This window comes from Atractosteus spatula, chromosome 3 (assembly GCF_055471065.1).
Source record: "Atractosteus spatula isolate fAtrSpa1 chromosome 3, fAtrSpa1.hap1, whole genome shotgun sequence".
Taxonomy (NCBI): Eukaryota; Metazoa; Chordata; class Actinopteri; order Semionotiformes; family Lepisosteidae; genus Atractosteus; species Atractosteus spatula.
Window position 1 is genome coordinate 55,285,782 of NC_142708.1, and position 22,477 is coordinate 55,308,258.

Consider the following 22,477-nt stretch of genomic DNA (forward strand, 5'->3'; position numbering starts at 1 on the left):
GAATTGAACAGAATTACCCCAGCCATCTACTAAAATACATTTAGAAAACATATTTTCTTGGACTGCAACAACCAATAAAGCCATAAACTGTTGGCATACCCCTCAGTAGATGCATTCAGATTAACAGATTTAGCTGTATTTTGTTTATCATCTGTTTTAACAATTATTTATATGATATGAACCAATATAATACACAATAGCCTGTTATGCCAATATGTGAAGCACTGGTACTTTGAATGTCCTTCATGCTAGTGACCCTGAATAGGAGAACTGAATCAATGGTTTTTGGGTGAACTGTTACCACAACCACTAATATTTTTACTGCCAAATGTGTGTGGGTGAGGTCTTTCCTGGTGAATAATTGTTAAATCATGGGTAAAACCTGGTAAGTAGATTTGGAGGGTTAATTTGAATGGATTTACATTCAGGAACCTTCCACACATCCTTTTTAAGACAAGAAAGGAAACTGTTTATGAGGTGGGGATTTAGAAATGAGACCTTGGGTGGATGTGTTGCGTATTTTGCCTTTTTATTATTCAAATAGTCTATAATGCATACATTGTCTTCTAAATTATTATTACCTGAAGGTGGCTCACACCTGAAGAAGGCTCCACAGCTGAAATGTTGTGTTTTCTTTCTTCTCTTTTCAGCATGGAATAAACCTATTACTTGTTCCTATAAAAGATTAAGCTCCCTCCTAATTCTATTGATGAAGTGGTTTCTTCCTGATCCGTTAGGTAGTGGTAATGAAGGTGCTCAATGGCTGTCACTCATCACCCAAGAAGGTGCTGCACCTCAAGGTGAAGGGTGTCTTCACCAATGTGCAAAGGACTCCCGAGTTTGTTTGGAATTAAATAAAACTATATACAGTACGAATACAATTAATTAGAAAATTTAGGAACAATAAATATTATATTGTTCCTGGTTCTGAGACTTGAATGCAACCAAAACCAGGAAAACTAATTACTCTGTTGGTCATTTTTTGCAAATCATTTTGTAGTTTAATAGCTCCTCATTAATTATGAGAATTATTCCCTTTGGTGCTCCAGCTTCATGATATCTCACTTAAAGAAATGACAGTTTCAACACAAGAGCTTTGTTACGATGGTTAATTTACTGTAAAGTTTTTCACCTTTCATATAAATTTCCTCTGAATTTCCATGGTCCTAAATAGCAAGCCATTTAGAGGAATATGTCTATTTAAAGATAGCTTTGATTATTTTATTCATATGTTATGTGACATGTTAAATACATCAACTTTCTGTATAAATTAATGCAGGATTTCTAAAACTATGAAAATAAGTGGTAAAGCAAAACCCCCCTTCCTCTGGGCTATCTTTGCATGATACTCAGTGAAGACTGAAGTGTTGTCAATGATTATGGCCGTTAAAATAATACCCCAAAACATTTGAATGAAATGGGGGCTTGTTGGTTGTGGTACATGAGTCAGGTCCACTTTGGAAAGAGATGGTTTACTTGTGTGAAGCACAGTTCCTGAACACATTGTGGATGTCTCAGTGCAGTCAACTCTGCAGTGCCTGAATATGCTGTGCACCTGCGTAAGGATGCGAGATATGCAAACTGCTTCAGATGTGCGGTTAGTGTTTGTCAGGCAGGGGAACAACCGCAAGACACGAATCTGTAAGTCAAAATCAGGTTAGTACCTATTGTACTCACTAACCAATGTAAGCAAATGACAAGGATCCCTCTTGTCAAAGTACACTCTGGTCCTGCTATATCAGATCTCTAGACTCATATCAAAGTCCACAGGTGGCAAAAAGAATACAATTACAAGGGCATACATAGTCATTAAGCCAAATACCTCTTTTCATATTTGGAAATTTGACATTTCTAATGAGGACAGACACTTTTCTGGATTTTAATTTGCATTTTGTTTTTATGTGACACACTTACAGTCTATGACCAAACATTTAAACACTGCATTTTACATTGAGAAACTTTGGAAATGATACTACCTAGGCAGATTGCATTTACATGAAATCATTATCCGTTGTGAATGTTAGTTATTACAGGGACCTGTACGTTCTCAGGAATCCTAACTCCTACACAAACAATCAAGGTAGGTTTGCATGAAAATTTGAAGGGAAGCTTTACTTTCAACTTGCATGTACTTGACGTTCTGGTGTATACATTATATGCAAATATGCAATGTCCTTGATTCTGCGTAACACTTTCAAATTTTAATATATTAGTATCTTGAATATTAATATTTTAGTATCTTAAAAATATGAAGCATAGTTCTGTACAGAAAACCACAGGAGAAGACAATTCATCACTCCCATGTATGGATAACATGCGGAAAATTTTTTCAAAAAGTTCAGATAAGCATTATAAAAATCAATAGCAATGTGTACACAAATAGTTATTAGATTAGATTAACACAAACATGAAATAGGATCTAAAAATGAATTATCTTTCATCTAAATGAGGGGCAGATTGAAAAGAAAGAAGAGGAACAATTTTATTTTTAATGTTAAAAGACTAGTAGGTACATAATGTAAGGAAATGTTTTATTCATGGCTACAGAAGAAATTTAATCTAACCTGATTAAAATAATTTAGAAGCAAAATGCTAAACGTGAAAAGTGCAATGGAAACAAGCACTTAATTTATTCAGTGTTACGAAGAAAGTATTAAAATCCAAAAGTTTTTGTTACTGGATAATTTTTGGCATGGTGGTAGTATATATGTTCTAATGGTTTAGGCTTAGATCCTGTCTGCTGCATTGTACTAAATAGGTCAGTTGTATTAGTCTTCACAGATCACAGATAACTCTTTCTTTGAGTTATTTAATATTATAGAATGCTACAGTGTCAGAGATAACTTAAGGGGTTCCAATGTACAGTACACAACACCAGCTGTCTCCCATGGTGTTGAAAACAATCACGAATATTAAATAGCTTTTTACTACTTTGCTGTCCATATTCCTCTTGAAAATATCATACATATTGCTTGGCTATTTTAGTTCCCAAAAGCTAGGATTTAAATTGAATGGTAAATTAAGGTGGACAACAGTAACTGATTACTATGACTGCCTATCATACATAAAAACACATCATAAAAGCACGGTAAAAACACACACAGATTCTGCAAGTACATGATCTGTAAATCAACAGATCTGTAACTCTGTCTAAAACCTTCATTTAAAATTACGCACGCTAACTTCAAGTTAATGTCATGGAATATCCTCCATGGGTAGGTAGGAGTGTGCAGGTGAAAAGGTTAGTTTTTCAACATGGTAAAACTCCTTCGCACAAAGTCAGACTAAACCTTAATTACTCAACTCAGGAAGAAGAACAGGTTTTGAAAGCGATCAGCCAGTTTTACCAGTCTATCCCCCACTGAAATATGATGAGTCTGGCTTGACGGGAGAATGAAATGGGTATACCAGTATGCTTTGAGAGATGATTATAACTGAATAGACAAAAGTAGAAGATATATTGCTGATACACTGTAAGAAACATTTATTGGACAATATTAGCAGCTCAGATTGCTAACAAGGTGGGGAGGGGTGAAGGGGTATTTTAATAAGAAACATTTGGAATAAATACTAGAAAAATGTATCCTATTTCCTCTGTGGTATTTTATTTGGAACGGGTCAAAACTAACACACATAATATACCGTATATAAATACAGTATGCATATTTATGCAAGCACAGAAGCTAGAATAATGTTCATGCTTAGCGATCAGAAAATGCAAATGTCACCTACTTGTTTACCTATGCACCAGAGCTTTTCTAAAGCACGGCGTCTTGTGATATTAATAACAGTATGCAAATCTAAAGTTTGTTTTCACTAATTTGTCAAGCTTAGTGTTTTTATTTTGGATGAGAAACTATAAACAGTAAATTCTTTTGCTCAGCAATCCCAGGTCTTCATGAAATGTCTGTTAACATTATCCTTTATGGGCTTTGTCTGGTGTCGATTTTTCATTTGTACAGTACTGTATGTAAATAGTGAATGTTAAGCACTATTTGCACAGGTCCTGCTCCAATACTTTGAAGGTTTTCTGATTTTCTTTTATGTTAAAGAAATATCTGATACGGCATTTGATTGGATGTACAGTACGTAAATAGTGAGCGTTGAGCACTATTTGCACAGGTCCTGCTCTAATATTTTGAAGATTTTCTGATTTTCTGTTATGTTAAAGAAATACATGATACGGCATTTGATTGGAAGTGGAACTGCTGGCAGGATGGTGGAAATGTGTCAGCAGGGAGCAGGGAAGAGATGGGAGCATACAAAGGACTGCAAGGTTTCATAGCCCAAGCTTTGGCTGGCAGAGCCACATCATATTAAATTCATGATCCAGGCAGTTTACGGTGTCCATCTTAGTCCTTCTAGACTGTATTGTTCAACAATATGCCCGTTGTGCCAAGGACAAGGGATACTGGAGCACATCCTAAACCCTTGGAGAAGGCCGCTATCGATGGCGTCGCAACCAGGTGCAGAAGGCCTTAGTGGACCCTATTAGCAGGGGTGTCAACAGCAATCAGCATCAGAGCCAGTCAGCAGCCACATCCGCTGTCCAAAGTATCAGCAGGTCTCCTGGCAACGGTGGGAGATTGGCAGCTGAAGGTCAACCTAGGGAGGCAGCTTCAGTTCCCTGACACCAGCACAGTGACCACACATAGCTAAACATTGTATTGCAGGTGGTCATGCTAGAGCTATGAGCTAGTTTCCTTGGGAGACAGGATGGAGGAGGCCAGTCAACAGAAACGAGCCAAATACGAAGACCTCCGTGTCTTATGAAGAAGATATGAAGATATTCATAACTATGAAGAAGCCAAGAATTTGCTTCTTGAATTTCAGTTTTGTTTTTTATATTCTCTCTCCAAATATCCAAATACGCAAATCAGATCACCTCGGTGCTTGTGTGACCAATAAGGTCCTCATCATTGCAGCACGTTATCTTAAGTCTACAGGATATAACTTGCAGAAAAGACTCAAGTTAAAAAAAAATTCAAGTAGGTAGCTGTGTCAGCATGCGTAGGCTGCAAAGGAACGAGTAAAGGTTTATTCCATGCTGAAAAGAAAAGAAAGGAAACACCATGTTTCGCCTCACACCCGAAGACTTCACAGCCGAAACGTTGTTTCCTTTCACGTTTAAAGAAGCTCCCTCTGTTGACCAAAAAATAAACATGAAAAATAAAAACAGTAAATGTTCATTTACTTGTCAGCATTCAACAGCAATTGTGAATGAGTAATATTCTAATATTCTTTGTTAGTCAAACATGCGAAATTATTTTTCGTAATGTTTTCATATCGAACACGAATTATGCAAATATTTCCTCTTTAATAGTTTAAGCTACATCAAAACACAGGACATTTCCTGCCCCCTTGTGGCTTTAATTGGTATAGTTTAAGAACTAACTTTCTTGGTTCTTTTGATGGATCTAATTTTCTTTCCTTTACACAGTTATCGTAATTTAATTTGCAATTAACTTCACGAATAAAATAATTTTATGCTAATCAACGACTTTTCGGTAAGAGTGGTAAGAGGATTTTTCATCTGAAAACGAGTTACTGCTCCCCGGTGCCAGAATTGTGTCTTAGGGAAAGTTTATTTTGAAAAGACCATTACAGTTCAATCTGTGTGATTACCTTGGGGGGGCAAATAATATTAAAAGGTCAGTAAGTTAATAGTGATCAGTTTACTCAACGTGTGTGTACTTACTATATAAAGTAATACATTCACTCTTAAAAGCACATTTCCTTAACTTATTAAGAGAAAAAAGCTAATCGCTTACACAAATAAGTAACTGTAATGGATTACTTTTTAAAGAAACTTTCCTCAACATCTGTTAAAGCAAGTAAATGCAGCGGCGTAGCTGGTGGATTTCCCGAGAGCCTACACAGTTAGGGAAGTGTTGTGTCTCTGCTATCTGCGCCCTGTTCCTTAAAGCAAAATTTAGTTGTGAAGCAAAAAAAAAATGCGATTAGTACAGGTAGAAACCTGCACCTTACTGTTTCTCCACCACTTGCTAGAGTGCTGTAACAGCTCTACCAACAGTATCGTCTGCTTTGCCAGGAACCCTAGGTAGTAGAAACCTGTCTGGTCTGACGTCGTCAAGCTTGATTCCACAGATAGCTGGTCATGTGCGAGTGGGGCCGAAAAACTGAAAGGGCTGAAATTCATCTACAGCACATGAAGATATTTCCACAAAATGTAAGAAAGCTGAACGAGGTGTGGGTGTTTATCCAATCCTCTCTCATAACGGCAGGACCAATAACCTTTACGTCTGCGTACCCTGGCTTTAGATGAAGATATTTTGTGCATTGAAAGCCCTATTAAGCAGCACTGACACGCGAGACTTTTTGCCATTGCGAAGTAACTCATTTTATTTCCCTGGGCATTGTGCTGAACGTCGTACTGTACATGGACGGGAAACAATCCATTTTTGGTGACGCACTAGAATTTTCTTGCACAAGGTGTATTGTATGTATTGTACCCTAGTCATTCTCTATTCTTAATCTCTTCAAGCAAGAATTAACACTCACATTTCTTCCCTTCTAATTTATTAGAAGACAGAAGCACTTTTTTTCCCCTCAAGCAATATTGCTTCCCAGTCACGTCTCCTAGTTTAGTGTGGCTCATGAGCTCATAAAAAGGGAAAGTTTGAGAAAATGAACTGTTCTGGCAAAAACGTTCCTTAAGTACTAAAAGAAGGTGCTTCTTAAATGATTATTAAGGATAACATGAAGTGCGTGATCCTCAAAGTTTTATGGAGATGCTTATTTCACTCGAAAACACTGATCTTAAAAAGCAGAAGAAATAACACTAAGTGAATTCATATTCCCATAACACTGGTATTAAAGTTGTAGACTTGTAGTTAAGGATACGCTTCTTAAAAATGATAAACACTGAATTGCTACAGCTTCAATTAAAAACTTCTCTAATTTGTCATCATGTAAAATATACAGGAATCTGTTGCACAGTTCTTAATTGCTGTTATTACGAATTAAAGTAGATGTCAGTGCAATCCAATCTCAGACATACAGTATTTGACACTTTCCATCTTAATCATAAAAAATAAAGAAGACATATGGGAACATACACATAAAGTACTCAACGTTTCAGTTTTTAAAGTTGAGTTTCAGGCAACAGACTCACAATGCAAAAGCTTTTGGCCATGCCTCTTATTCTTTTTGAAGGCCTACAAAATGTGATTCACATAAGATTAGAGCATTTTTTCCCCCAAGTTACCTGGGACTGTTGGTTAACCTTGATTGTCTCTGGCTACAGGCATATCCTTCACAGGTTTGTACATTGTTATTCGGTTGTCCAAACAATCTTATGTCCTTTTATATTCAATAGTTACACCGGACAGACGCATCATATGGACTACCGCTGTATATGTAGCAGAAATAACTCAATTTTAGGTGAATTAGCTGGTTTCATGGAGTACAATTGGGTTTGCAACACTATTTCTAATTAATATTATAATATATGAATTAATATGATAAAATTATTAATATAAAATGAACCAATTCATTTTTTTCTGTGATTGTATAATAATCTCATTCAGTTGTACGCAGCAAATAATCACATTCAGCTATACATTTTAAAGCGCTAGGTAAATGACACTTTCATATTGCGTTTACGCTACCACTTTCTCAGTTCAATCTGTCAATAACTCAACTACACGTTTCTTAGTACTTGAAAACTATTGAATACTGTACATTCCACCTCCCTCCCTTTCCGAGGCTCAATAGATGGATGTTCCAGTATTTTCTGTAATCTCCACTGCTGTGGAAAGGGGCTTCACTCTCCCAACTGCTAAAAGACATTATTGATGGTCGATTGCACCAATCCTTCGCCGAGGTAAGCGGTACTTCCTGTCGTAATAACCAATCAGAAAACCCCTAATTGGAAAATCTCAACCCAAGGTTGTCAGCAAACGAGAGGGGGAGGGGAAATTTTAATGGTAGTCAATGTGGACATACCTTTCTAAACCTGAATTTATTTTGATTCGTAGTTTGTTTCTACTTCCTTAAGGTAAATTGACTTGATCTTTTTTGTACTTGGTTGTCCATTATTACAGTCTTTTGTACGTGTAAGTAATGTGTTATTTTGCGTAAGAGCGACGGGTGACAAGAAGTAGCTTTTCCGAACTTATTATTGATTTTTCTGCGAAGTTGACAGCATGTTGACCGGCTTCTGAAAGAAATGTAAAAGTTGTTTGTTTTCCGTAACACGTACAGTATGTTAGTAAATCGGTAGTGACCCTAAGCGTACGAACTTTTCTTTTATTTAGAGGAGGTAGTTAGCAGAAGCGCTGCGGAAGTCTAACTCGGGCAGTACAGTCATGGGAAGCCATGATCCGCTCAGCGGCTTTTCCAAAATAACAGGTATTTAGAAAAAAAGGCAGTACTGTACGTGTGTGAAACACTTATTTGTCTTTTAAACAGTCTTGTAATGGCGATCGTCGAAGCAGGATCATCGCGTTGCTTTTGACGGGACGGTGGTCAAGTTTGTAAGCGAAGTTTGTCAGAAATGAAAAGTCGAGGCCTGCGAACAAAGTGTATTTTTTAATGTACTTAGCTTAGTCAGGAAGTGGAAATAACAGACATGTTGATCGTCTTCATCACGGCGTGCTGGAGTGTGTTCCGCCACTGTCAATCAGTCGAACAGAAATGAAAGAATGGGACAGCGTATTTTACGTTATTCTTTTCTTGAAAATTAAAATATATCTATTGGAAATAAATGATTTCCTGTATAGTTCGTAAACGCAGCCAAAGCAACAGTTAGGGTTGTAAACTAGTGAAAGAAAAATACAAACAGGTATTAACGGCAAATAATCACAAAACGTAGTATATGGAAAAACTAATGTATATTGAGAGTTAACGTGGCTTATTCGGCGTTTGTTCCGTGGGATCAATGCAATCAGTTGGACAGCTGCCAAGTTTCACGATAAACGTGTTATTGTTTAAATGTTTCCTTTACCTGTTTACGCTTGGATTGACATGTTCAGCTGTACGCCTAAAAGGGCACTATTTCGCTATCAAGCTTGCTGGGTTGGAGAAGAGGCGTGACACTCACTTGTCCACATGAATAGCTTATTGTCATGTAAATCAGAGCACGCTTCCCATCTCTGTGGTACACGGGTGGCGTATGACCTCTGGGTGATGGCTTTGGTGTAAACCTGACGGTCCCACTCTCTGCTATCAAAAACAAAACCGCATTAATGAAAATTTATCCAGGGCGTTCGAAGATAAGAATTAAAATTGGCATCTGTAAAACTCTGGTTATCAGTCCTGGTACTGGAAAACCTGTGTGTTTGCCGACTCCAGCTCCAGCTCCAGCTGGGCTGGTAATTACCAGTGCTAATTGTCATCAGAATTGCTCTGCTTGAAGACTTTTTTTCTGAAGTCAGGCCTTAGTTTAAAAACAAAACCTAGTACAGCGGTTTTCAAGCTTCATCCTGAGTAACCCCTGTGTTATCTGGTTTTGCTTAAGCTAGGTTAATAATAACAGGTTATTTAATTTAATTTTTCTGTTTGAGGTCTTTTTTAAAAATTTGCTTTCAGCTCTTAAATAGCTGAGATTTGTAATTAGCACGAGCCCTGTCCTAATTAGTGAGTTTTAGCACTGTCCCCTTTCAGGTCCGTTATCTGAAATATAAGCCATTGGATTTAAACAGAAGGGAAAACACATACTGTGGGAATTGTGTGATACAGTAACATTAAGAGCTGTTTAGTCAGAAATAAAGAGAGTAATTGCTTAACAGGCAAGTTGAGGAGAGGCTACATGAAGTTCTGTATGTGGAAGGCATTTCCGCATGATTAATGCACATTAACTGGGGTATTTTTTGAAAAGACAGCCTGAGTGCAGAAAAAAAGTCTAGAGTAGAAAAGCAGATTAGTTACAGGCACCTGTAACAAGTCGGTAAGGTCTAAGAGGGAACAGAAACCTACAGAGAAAGGGATACCACAGGACCAGGACTCAGAACCATTTGCTATAGAGCAGGGGCCCAGTTGCTGGAGGGTTAGTGTGTCTACAGGTTTTCAAGGTTTTTTTTAAAGCAGCAGCATCCCCTGAAGAGCAGGAGAAACTGTTGAATTGGTCCAGTTAAGCCAGTAATCAGCTGGTTTAATTCTCAGTCAGAATGTAGACCTGCCGATACTTCTGATGACCTGTACTGGATGTTGGTGTAGAATGAAACCGGTTTCCAGTTGCATTTGTTTTAAATTATATAGATGGTCATATAACAGAGTAGTGTGCATTTTATGTGTCATAACAGTTTTTATTCTAATATTAATAAGTAAATGCGTTATTCTAAGTAACAGCATGCAATGTTTCATGCATGTTAAGGTTTTTCTCTACTATATTCAGAGACTGGTATATGGCTGGATTTAGGCTGGATAAATCCAACCAAATTCCAGTCTTTTTGAATTTGGATGACTTTTGATTTTGTGTTCATTGTGGTCACATTTCCTGTCAGTTTTCGTGCTGTTAATGCTGTGCTGTAGCATGTTAAGATACTGCAAAAAACAACTTGTACGCAGATGCTGTTAAGGTTTTTTTAATGCATTAATAAGTAAGTTGTGACAATATTTCTTGGCTTCTTGATGTACATAACTGTGTTAATTTTTGTGTTGTAGTTATACTAGTTACATATATGAATTTTACATCTAGACGCTAAATGTCATGAGAGGACCATTGATGATCATTTCTCCTTTATTATTTTTTATACTTGGACCATTTAACTTTTGTGCTTTATTATACAGTTGCTTCAGTTTGTATTTGTACACCCCCCAATTGTAATATTACTGAATACCCACTGTAAAGATGTAGGAGGACCTGATAAAACAAAAAAAAAATGTTTTCTGATTTTCATTTGAAGAGTATATTTACGACGGACATATGGCGCCTCAGTAGGTGTTGGAAAGCCACAGTTGTGGGAACCTGGAACAAGCTACCCAGCCATATTGTTGAGGCAGATACCCTGACTTATGTGAAGAACTGGCAAAATGACATCCTAGGATTAATTAGCTGCTAACAGGCACATGAGCCAGAAGGGTTGAGTGTCCTCCTTTCATTTGTGTTCTTATGTTGTTGTAGGATTTTTTCCGACTGCTTATTTGGTCTGTTATTTCTTCCCTCGAGGTGCGAGTGGCATCTGAACACATGTCCACACCAACAGACCCCACAGGCGGGATGCCTCACCCCGGCCCCTCGCCTGGACCAGGCCCGTCCCCTGGCCCCATTCTGGGGCCCAGTCCTGGACCAGGTCCCTCACCTGGCTCGGTCCACAGCATGATGGGACCCAGTCCCGGCCCACCCAGCGTCCCACACAGCCTGCCGGGACAGGGGGCTGGGGATTACCCGCAGGACAGCATGCACCAGATGCACAAGGTATTAAAGAGACGGAAGAATGGGGGGGGGCTGTGTATGTGATTGCAACAAGTGACCAAAACATGATATGATTTAGCAAAAAAGACAAAAGATGGGGTGATGCCTCTTTTGAGATGAGCACGAAATAACAATTCTGTTGGGTGCATCTATACCTTAGTGGTCAACGTTATGGTGCCAATTTAGGGGAAATCCTTTGAGAATAAAGGTTCAGCGTAATTTACAAATTTAAATGAAAATGTAAATTCTTGCTCAAAATGCAATGGGCTGTTTTTGCCTACATTTTGGGGCAAAGTTTCTGATTCAAGTATGCTTCTATGTTATGCCTTTATGTCTTGAATATTTGGTTTTTATGTAAAAATTGTAAGAAGTGCACACATACTGAAGAAAGGCTTCCTTGGGTCAAAAAGTAACTCAAAACGATTTCTATTGTTGTACAACAATATTTACAAGCTGAAAACTAAGATCTCTTTATTAGCCATATTAAATTTCTTGCATTAGGAGTTTTTTTTTCCCCGCATACCCCAGCTTGCTCTCCATGAGACACAGAGGCACACAGACGGGGAGAAAGAAGCTTGGGGTCAGAGCGCAGGGTCAGCCATTTGTACGGTGCCCCTGGAGCAGTTGGGGTTAAGGGCCTTGCTCAGGGGCCCAACAGAGTAGGATTCCTCTGCCGGCCAAGGGATTTGAACTGGCAACCTTCCAGCCACAGGCACAGATCCCGAGCCACCATGCTACCGCTCAACTAGGATGCTTAAAATATCCAAGTGATTTTCGTACTGGTTGTTAACAGATTTTTTCCTTGGATCCTTGATTCTAATTCCGTACCGGTATCCTAAAAACTATAACGAATAATGATTATGGATGTTATTGACAAAATCATGTTTAGGCATGGTTTGTCTTGGGTCTGTGTTTTCAATTTCATTTTCTTTCACTCATGTTATGTCAGCCCATGGAAGGTATGCATGACAAAGGAATGGGGGATGAGATGCATTTTGGCCAGATGAAGGGCATGGGAATGAGGTCACTCCATGCTGGAATGGGCCCACCACAGAGTCCTATGGATCAGCATAGCCAAGGTATCTCCAGCTGTCATTAATCTTGTGTGTGTTCTGAGGAATTGCTGGGTTCTGTGTCTATGCTTATATAAGTAATAAGGAAAATTATGTGGAGATATTGTTAACTATGAATCTGATTTTCTGTTTTAATCAAAGTTTAAATGCCATTGTTGCCTGTTTAAATGCAACAGTGTTTTGTTGATGAAGTTCATGGTATTTATATAAAACCATCTACCAACCTTTCTGCATATAAATAGGGTGTTTTTGTTTGTAAGTTTAGCTTTTGTAATAAAACATGTTTATATGGTTATTGTCCATAGTATTGCTACACAAACACCCTTAGACTATTGATAGTTCTCCGCAGCAGTTTAGAAAAAAAATCAAATGAAAACATCAATATTTTCTTCTGTTTTAACGTCCCCAAATCCTGGTCTTCACCATCTTTGTTGATTTCAGCTTCTCTCTTCATGACACAACAAAATGCTCCATTGATTTTACAAATGTAATGCTTTTATTTAAGACATTAAAGGACAGTGTATATTTTAAATGTCCTCTTAGAATTTAAAGAGTAATATTTCTTGTAGCCTTGCAAATGACCCTCTTTGCAACCGCTGTTTGGATTGGGACCCCCCAGTTTGAAAAAGACTGTCCTAGATGGAAAGAAAAACTCTTTCATGTTGTATGCTTGAATGTTTGTGCAGGTTATTTGTCCCCTCACCCGTCACCCATGGGAGTTCCAGAACATGCCTCCAGCCCAATGTCAGGAGGGGGTCCGACACCACCTCAGATGCCGCCGGCTCAGTCGGGTCCGTTGATGCCTGTAGACCCCCAGGCCATGAGCCAGCAGGGGCGCGGCCCCTCTCCTTTCAGTCCAGTCCAGCTGCAGCAGCTTCGAGCTCAGATCCTGGCCTACAAGATCCTGGGCAGAGGTCAGCCTTTACCAGAAAATCTGCAGCTAGCTGTACAAGGGAAGAGAAGTCTCCCAGCAATGCAGCAGCAGCCTGTAACCACGCCTTACAACAGACCCCCTGGTAAGTGTTGGAACTGATCATTAATCGAGAACTAGGTGTTAGACGTGTTATCTTCTCCCCGAGAAGGACGATATCTATGGGTATCCTCTACTGCCACAGAGAAGAAGGTGTATGAAATCCTGTTAGAAGTTATAACATCATGAAGCCTGATCTTGACAGATCTCAGAAGCTGAAAGAAGTTTTGTTTTGGGAATGTAAGAGTGGTAAAGATCACACGGGGCTTTTTCCTGTTTTTCATAACATTTATGTTATGTTTTTTAAGAACATTGTTTCTTAAAATAATATTAAGGTAACAAATTCCTTGTAAAGAAAATCATAGAAATAGTGGCATGTACTGGATTTACATATTTGTTTTCCTCGCTGTGTTCACTCTCCTTCATCATTCATCTTCATGATAATTTAGGTATGCCAGCACATCCAATGGGTGGACCTCCAGCAGGACCGTCTCCTAGCCCAGGAATGCAGGGACACGCCTCTAGTGTGGGTCCCAAGCCTTGGACTGAAGGTATCTCTGTGTAACATGTTTGCTAAATTTCAGACCTTTGAACTCTGTCTCTGCATATGATCCAGCTGTTGGTACTTACCTTTTGAAAGTTTCAGAGAGTGTTTTTATTTTAAAATCTCTTCTGTTATTGCAATTATAATAAAACAATCTGAGAGAATGAGAATTATCATAAATCTTTTAACTGGCTTGCTTTTGTCATCCTGGGCCATCCAGTTGACTTTGGGTCAGTACTTTTCCTCTTATTATTAACTGAGTGTGAGAAATATTCTAAAACGTTGTAAGACGTTTTCAAAGCTTTTTGATTTTGCATTACTGTAGCTTTATTTCCATTCACAAAAAGGAAATTTACTCACCCAAGGTCAATTGAATGTTTATGGGCCAACAAACCACTAGCTTAAACCTTAAAAAATGGAGAAGAAAAAATGTAGGTCTGAGCTTGTTTTAGCACTGTTTCCTTAACACTATTTAATGGCGAGTTTTGGAAATAAAGAGGCAATGCAAGTTTTTAAAGGAACCATTGGTATGCTTTAATCCCTCTCTAATGAGCAATTACTATACGAGATTTTGTTTATATGAGATGTAATTCCTACCTGTTTTTTTTCAATTAACAAGTGTATATTCACTCTTAAGAGCTGGGCTCTTGTAAGGCATCATGTTTTCTCTCATCTTTTTGGTGATGTTATGATGTTTGAATTATTTAAGATTTAAGATCACTTTATTAGCCATATACAATTTCTTGCATTAGGAATTTGTCTTTTCGCATACCCCAGCTTGCACTCCATGAGACACAGACACACAGACAGGGAGATAAGTTTGGGGTCAGAGTGCAGGGTCAGCCATTGTACAGCTCCCCTGGAGCAGTTGGGGTTAAGGGCCTTGCTCAGGAGCCCAACAGGTTGTAGAATTCTTCTGCCAGCCGTGGGATTTGAACCGGCAACCTTCCAGCCACAGGCACAGATCCTGAGCCACAGTGCCACCGTTCCGCCCCTATTATGATGTTTTTTCAGGAATTTACTTTTTTATTTTTACTACATTTTAACCTTTTATGTTAAAAAGGCTTGTGTGTGTTAAGTGCATATAGTACTCGATAGTACCTAATGTTTATGCATTTTCTAACGGCTATAATGATGTATCGACTGTACTGCACCATAAATGAGCAAGTGTGTTATTGTTTTCCTATCCATTGTTTATGTATCGGCTAATGGCTTTAAGCATGTTACTTGATTAATCAGGATTATTGTTATTGTTTTCAGGATTTATTCTGTGGTGTATTAAGGTGAAGTGTGGGTGTAAGAGGGACCATTTTTGAGTTCTGGAACCAATCAGAGATTTTAACATGGGAACAAAGGGGAATTCAGTTTCTATTATAAAAACTGAGTTTTCAGTATATGAGCAGTTTTCAAGGAAAGAATTAAGGTTGTTCAATGAGGTATTACTGTATATAGATTTTATGCATAACCTTTCTTACAAGTTTTTAAAAATATTTAATATTTTACAGATAAAAAAATATTTATGAGCATGACACAGAATGGTTTATCCTGCATACCAGTGAAGGTACATTCCTGAAAACTGTTAGTATAAATGCGGTCAGATAAAAAAATTGAAAGTAAAAAGTGTTGTAGTGGGTATTAGGGATTTCCCTTTTTTTCAGGCCAGAATTCAGAAACCCCAAGTACCCCTCAGAAACTACCAGTACCAACTACAAGTGGGAGACCTTCACCTGCTCCACCTCAGGTACCAACCTCTGCAGCATCTGTACCCAGTTCCTCTGTGGCCCAGCAGCCTCCAGGCCAGCCTTCTCCCATCATTCAACTGCAGCAAAAACAGAACCGCATAACTCCTATTCAGAAACCACAGGGACTGGACCCAGTGGAAATTCTCCAAGAGAGAGAGTACAGGTAATCTAGTGCTTAACAGTTTTTTTTTTCTGTGAAACAGATTTAATTTTATTTTTTTAAACAGAATCAAGTAAGAACAAAATAGTGTAACACAACAGCATCCCCTCCCTCCCAAATGTACAGCACTGATGGTAGCCCCAAGGCATGAATTGGACATTTACAATAGTCCCACTGTATAATATAGATTTGATTGCATCAGCATTCACATAGGTTTGTAACAGTTCAGTGTTGACCTAGTCTTATTTTATTTTTTCTCTTTGTCCAAAGGCTGCAGGCAAGGATTGCTCACAGAATCCAGGAACTTGAGAATTTGCCTGGTTCTTTGCCACCTGATCTGAGAACAAAAGCTACTGTGGAGTTAAAGGCCTTAAGGCTTCTCAATTTCCAGCGCCAGGTACTAGCTTTTGTCTTTCTGCTTTATTAACACATCCACTCTTTGCATGTGTAAAGAATGTGTTGCAAATGTTTTGTTAATCCAGTGGAGAAATGCACAACGTCTTTTCCGGATGTCTTTAAGCATCTTAAGCCATGAGTTATGTTTTCAATATTGGTGGCCTTTTTTGCCAGCTAAAGAAAACGGGAGCATTGTTCAAAGGGAGAACATGATCTTTGATTTTTCATACTGTATTGCAAAAAATTTTAAAATGAATAATTCATTGATGTATGAACATTAGAGAAAATGTCTGTTTCCATGTCATTTTCCCCAAAGGTGACCCTACTCTTCCTCAGTGGTTTGTGCCCGTTCTTTGTGTCCAAAGAAATATAATAAACTTTAAAAAAAGTTAAACAATATCAAAACCTGGATAATATTATAAACGAAAGTTGGTAGTGTAACTGCGCTTATATCGCTCCTGGTCATCCTGAGTGCGTCTGTGTTAACAGCTGAGGCAGGAAGTGGTGGCCTGCATGCGTCGCGATACAACCCTGGAGACAGCCCTGAACTCAAAGGCCTACAAGCGCAGCAAACGGCAGACTCTCAGGGAGGCGCGAATGACTGAAAAACTAGAGAAGCAACAGAAGATTGAGCAAGAAAGGAAGCGCCGACAGAAACACCAGGTAGACCAGTAATAAAGTACTATAATTATCTTTAAAGAAACTAGAATCAGCTTAGGCTTATTGTTATTTGGTGGTGGTCACCAAAAAGTCAATGTTAATTTACATATTTTGTCAAAAACTAGCACCTGTTTAGTGACTAAATGGACCAGCCTATTAAATATCAGATACATTCATCAGAATGATTGTGTGTTGATCAATTAATTAATACATTTGCAAAGTGATAATATGGCTCATTAAGCTCCTTGATCTTAATCTGTTTCAGCCTGTATTTTGTCAACTCTTGGTTTCAGTGTTGCTTGGGGTAATGGGAAGAAAAGTGAAATGAATAAATAGAAATCGTATGAGCTCTGATTGTAGCTTCCACTCACTGCTTCTTCAAATTCTCATTTTAGGAGTACTTAAACAGTATACTTCAACATGCGAAAGACTTCAAAGAATATCACCGGTCAATTACTGGCAAAATTCAGAAACTTTCTAAAGCCATTGCCACCTGGCACACTAACACTGAGAGGGAGCAGAAGAAGGAAACGGAAAGAATTGAGAAAGAGAGAATGAGAAGACTGATGGTATGTGCTCATTTGTATGAAAACACCTGAAGTTACTTCATGAGAAATTCAGCACATTAATAATCAAGCACAACTCATACACTTCTCAGTGTAAAATCATGCAAACTAGTATTTGGTCAAGATGTTTCTTTAAAATGCTACAAAAATGATTTTATTTTAAAATGATTGGTAAGTCAAGTTAAAAGTGAGTGATAGGTTAGAATAAAAATGTTTATAAGTGTAACTGTAACTATAAGTGATGGACTGTACTGTATTTGGGCAGTTACAAATAAAACTTATCTCATTTATGGTCCTTAACCCTACTCTATTCCATTCATTCTCTTGGGAAGAACTTCCCTGCTTTAAGTCACTTGGGCAGTATACACCTTTACAGTTCCTAACCACCCATATATTTACATTGTTCTAAAAAAGTCCCCTGTATCTGTCATTAAGCTACTGTATATGTTGCAACTTTATCTTCCGTAACCCTGACGTTTACTAGAGACTCCCTGCATTTAAATTACTCATTGTTTAAAGTGTTCTTTTTGACTTCACAGCAAAGGAAATGTTGTGTTTGTGTCAAACTCAGTACTGAGTGATTTAACATTACATATTTGTGTTAGTATCATGAGAAATCAATATGTCTACTTATATTGCTCATGCAGGATTTATTTAACTTTATAAGAGTGTGGCCGTGAACCTCTTTTTACCTTTCTTGCTTGCTTTTCCCTTTCAGGCAGAAGATGAAGAAGGATATCGTAAGCTGATTGACCAGAAAAAAGATAAGCGGTTGGCGTACTTACTGCAGCAGACTGACGAATATGTCGCTAATCTGACTGACCTTGTCTATGAGCACAAAGCAGCCCAGGCTGCCAAGGAGAAGAAGAAGAAGAGAAGAAAGAAGAAGGTCAGTAACATGACTCATCATGCAAAAGTCCATAAAAGTGCAATTAACATTTTTTGGAAAGTTTTATACTTTTATTTCCCTTATTCATAGAAAGTACAGGAAAACGATGACGAAATGGGAACAAGTCTGGGCCCTGATGGAGAGGTAGGCAGCATTTTCTGTTGATACATCTGAAGAACCAAATTATTCTGCATCATTTTTCAGTAACAGTGCATTTTTGAAAAACAAGAGCTGTGATATAGCGGAACATTATTAATTATGATCTAATTAGGACTTTCAGTCAAGAACATTTACTTTTACTAGTCCTAAATATAAACATACAGTATATGAAAGTGTGCTTAAATTATTTTTGTGCTACAGCCAATCGATGAAAGCAGTCAAATGAGCGAACTTCCAGTGAAAGTCATTCAGACTGAGACTGGTAAAGTACTACAGGGAACAGATGCACCAAAGTCCAGTCAGCTGGAGGCCTGGCTTGAAATGAACCCTGGGTATGAATTTACATAATTTGTTATTAAATCTTTCTTTGACAACAAAATAAAATTATTAAATAAATTCCATTGCCGTAAAAAAAAATTGATGGCTTTTTGAAATAATCTACTTCACTTTTTACTTGGTGTATTTCTTCATCGTGATCAGTGATGAAAAACACTTAATAATGAGTCACTTAAATTTTGAAATATGATGGATTATTTACTAACTCTTCATTCTTTTTTAATGTATAATTTTACCTTTAGTTTATTAGGAGTCTGATAAATGTGAATTACTAAATGTAGAAAGTTTCTTCTCAACCAACTAAACTATATTAATAATAACAGTATTATATGGTAGTAATGTTAAAAGTAGGAAACACAAGTGGAGTAAACTGGTGATGTTTTTAATATGCATTCATCTTGTGTCTAAGACTTTTGCCTCGCAGTGCATATTCTAATTACTTTTTGTCAAAATGAGCAAAAACAAATATTATATGAAATATAATAGAATTAAGAGCTGTGTTTGGAAAAACTGCAAATGCAAAGAATACACCCTTCGGTATGTATTTCCAGATTGAGGAAATAAATCCAGATAGATGGAATCCTAACAGTTCATCTTCATTTACTCTTAATATATATATATTTATTTATTTTAATTTTAAGGTATGAAGTTGCTCCTCGATCAGATAGTGAAGAAAGTGGATCAGAATTTGAAGAAGAGGTACGTTTTTTCAGTTCTGAATTTCTGTAATGAAGGGACTAAGCATTTGCCTGTGACTTCTTAAGCAGCATTCTAAGGGGTCATTAAGCCAGCATCCCATATGTAAACACCTGTCTTTTTCTGACATACTCTCTTTGGAAACTTGTTTTTTGTTTTGTCCCCAATATTTTTTTTGCTCCAACTTTCCTTTTAAAACTTTGCTTCTACACATTTCAATTTCAGAGCATGAAATTGGATATCAGATATCAGAGATGCATGTTTTGTGTCTATACAGGATGAGGATGAGGTGGTGTCTAAATCCGAATCTGAAGAAAAGAAGATTATTGATCCTAATAGTGATGAGGTGTCTGAGAAGGCAGCAAAGCACATAATTGAGTATGTAGCCAATGTTACTACATAACAGTGTTTTATCAACAGTATTTTAGCTTAAATCTCAAGGGCATTGACTCACTTGTTTTTATTTTAAGAAATGGTTACTGTATAATAAGAATGTGATTATATTGCAGTTTTGTAAATATTGTTTTCATCAGGTAAAGTATTCACAAACTAAAGTATGTTTAGACTATACTGTAGGCCGGTGTGCTTCAAGAACACCTATTGGACTTATATTGTTGTATTTCTTTCTTCCCAGCAGTAGGTTTCTTTGGAACTTTTTCATTAAGTTTATTAAGGCTTTATATTTAACATTTACAGGAGGATTTACTGTGAGAGACTGATTTGGATTACATATTGTAGTTTAAACAAAACATACAGTATTATGGTTTAAGGTGATTTATTAAGTTTTAAAGGCCATACAAAAGAAGCTAGATTTTGATAAATCTTCAAATTGCAGATTATAACTTTTGGCGTTTGTAGTTGCCATTTTTAATAGAGGTGTAAATTTTCCACAAAGTCAAAAAGGAATCCACAAAGTTTCCAGGAATCCACAAAGTTAAAAAAAAATACAATTAAAAAGCCATAGCTGAAGTTAAAATATGTTTTATATAAATTCTGTGACTAATGTTTTTTAAATAACACCTATATAAAAAAGTAAATAATAAAATGTTCAATAATGTACAATATAAATATATATACAATATTTTACAAATATTTTTATTTGAACTTTTCACAGTAGAGTCCTTATAAAATAATATATTTTTAAACTGCACACATATCCGTAGTCATAGTAGAACAGCCGTTTGAAGTGTAAGGTTCAAGTGATCATATACAGGCTGTATATGCAATAAGTATATATATAAAATAAAATATGCCAGACCATTCATTTCTCACAATACATACTGAAACTATTTTGGCAAGTGCTAAAAAAATACTATGAACAGTATGTATCAAATGTGTAGATCAACTGAAAGTAACAAGATGATCAGATACTAAATAATCTCAAAATATTAACTGCAGAAAATGGTACGTGATTGTATAGTTTTGAAAATAATTTGAGAGTACTCATCAAATTAATATGGAAACCTCCAAACTGATTTTTGTAACTAAGGGTTTTAATTAGGTTTTGTTTCAGTAAGTAATCATTCTAACTCTAAAATGCAAAACAAAATTGTACTTTTTTAGCTTTTGTGCAACTGCCATAAAATACACAGTGGTGGTTACAAGGTAGTTGTTTTTAGTTTCTGTGACTTCAAGTGATCATCGATAGTTGATTTTCTTTTGTGCTGTAGCATAACAATCCATTAATTTCAGAACAGCTTTTACTGTTTTTGGGAAGGATATTGGAAACTATACAATCTTCTTTAGAATTATTCTTATTTAAATAGGTAATGGTTTTGATCAGGCAGTTCACAGGTACAGTGGCATGCCAGCATGGAAACAACGTATGAAGAAATCTGGGGTTTTGTTAGTTTCACACTGTGTGACTGTTTTCTAGAAGCATTGTGCGTCCGTGTAACTTGTGAACTGATTTCTGTGATCAGTATGTAGGGTACATTTTTAGTAAGGTGGTGATGGTGAACAGCTTTGGTGAGGATTTGCAACCTTGCTGTCACCGATTCTGAAGTTACCCTGAATACCAGTGGGTTGATTTTTACCCTTTTGTCACTCTAGGTCCGCCAAGCAAGATGTTGATGATGAGTACAGCATGCAGACTGGAGAAAGAGGAGCTCAGTCTTACTATGGAGTGGCACATGCAGTCACGGAGAGAGTTGAGAAACAGTCCACTCTGCTTATTAATGGAACCCTGAAACACTATCAGGTAAAATTTAAATCCCATTATAATCTGGATCTAAGCAGGACCCATAGTTCTAATGTGTATATACTTAGTAAGTTAATCCACGCCTGCCAATTTTTTATGCTTTGTAAAAGAAAATCTTTTTGTCCATTTCCATTTATCCATTTATAATCCTTTTTCAAATGTGTTTTATTTCAAAAATATATATTTTTATTTTTTTAAATCAATGTTATAAGTGCTTTTATACCAAGCAATGTAAAGACCTAACATGCATAAGCATATGTTTTAAGTACTTCTTTTGTAAGATAGAATTGATGTTTTTTCTCACAACCCTTTTCCCTGATTATATGATCAGTAAATTATATTGTATTCAGTCTCTATAACATTTTAGTAGTTGTAGTACAGTACTACGAAAAAGATTGTTGAAGTTGAAAGTATAGTTGACCTGGAGCTTTAGTTATGATTAGGGGGAAAATGCTTCTGTAAGTTCATCTGCAAAATTACAAACTACAGGAAGCCATATGCGTTTGCTCTGCATGTCCATTCCAAGCATTTTGCAGATTGTAATCCCACAATGAATCTATTGCCTCTTCTTCTCAGTAATGAGTGTCTGCTGTGTCTTATTTCCATCCTCAAAATGACAATAAAATGTCACTAAATTAACTTCCTAGTACTCCTTATACATTTCATTTGTCTGTTAACATACTTTTTCACATTTTGGAATTCAGTTTCC

The 22,477-nt window shown here is 37.0% G+C and overlaps 1 protein-coding gene across 6 annotated transcripts in view; it reads left to right on the forward strand.

Annotated features, from left to right (window-relative positions):
• The first annotated feature begins 7,902 nt into the window (after positions 1-7,902).
• Positions 7,903-22,477, forward strand: part of smarca2 (SWI/SNF related BAF chromatin remodeling complex subunit ATPase 2) — a 49,124-nt gene continuing 34,549 nt past the window's right edge. For 4 of the 6 annotated variants that reach the window (XM_088912078.1, XM_088912080.1, XM_088912075.1 and 1 more), the window contains exons 1-15: positions 7,903-8,020; positions 11,132-11,380; positions 12,327-12,456; positions 13,137-13,466; positions 13,870-13,971; positions 15,623-15,869; positions 16,137-16,263; positions 16,752-16,925; positions 17,318-17,491; positions 18,207-18,377; positions 18,468-18,521; positions 18,738-18,868; positions 19,514-19,571; positions 19,846-19,946; positions 21,621-21,768. In XM_088912078.1, the coding sequence (XP_088768204.1) occupies positions 11,153-11,380; positions 12,327-12,456; positions 13,137-13,466; positions 13,870-13,971; positions 15,623-15,869; positions 16,137-16,263; positions 16,752-16,925; positions 17,318-17,491; positions 18,207-18,377; positions 18,468-18,521; positions 18,738-18,868; positions 19,514-19,571; positions 19,846-19,946; positions 21,621-21,768 (2,175 nt within the window). In that variant the 5' untranslated portion in view covers positions 7,903-8,020; positions 11,132-11,152. Of the gene's footprint in view, positions 8,021-8,311; positions 8,374-8,476; positions 8,499-11,131; positions 11,381-12,326; positions 12,457-13,136; positions 13,467-13,869; positions 13,972-15,622; positions 15,870-16,136; positions 16,264-16,751; positions 16,926-17,317; positions 17,492-18,206; positions 18,378-18,467; positions 18,522-18,737; positions 18,869-19,513; positions 19,572-19,845; positions 19,947-21,620; positions 21,769-22,477 lie in introns of those variants that run through there. The other 2 variants (XM_088912076.1, XM_088912077.1) reach the window with 2 other exon arrangements.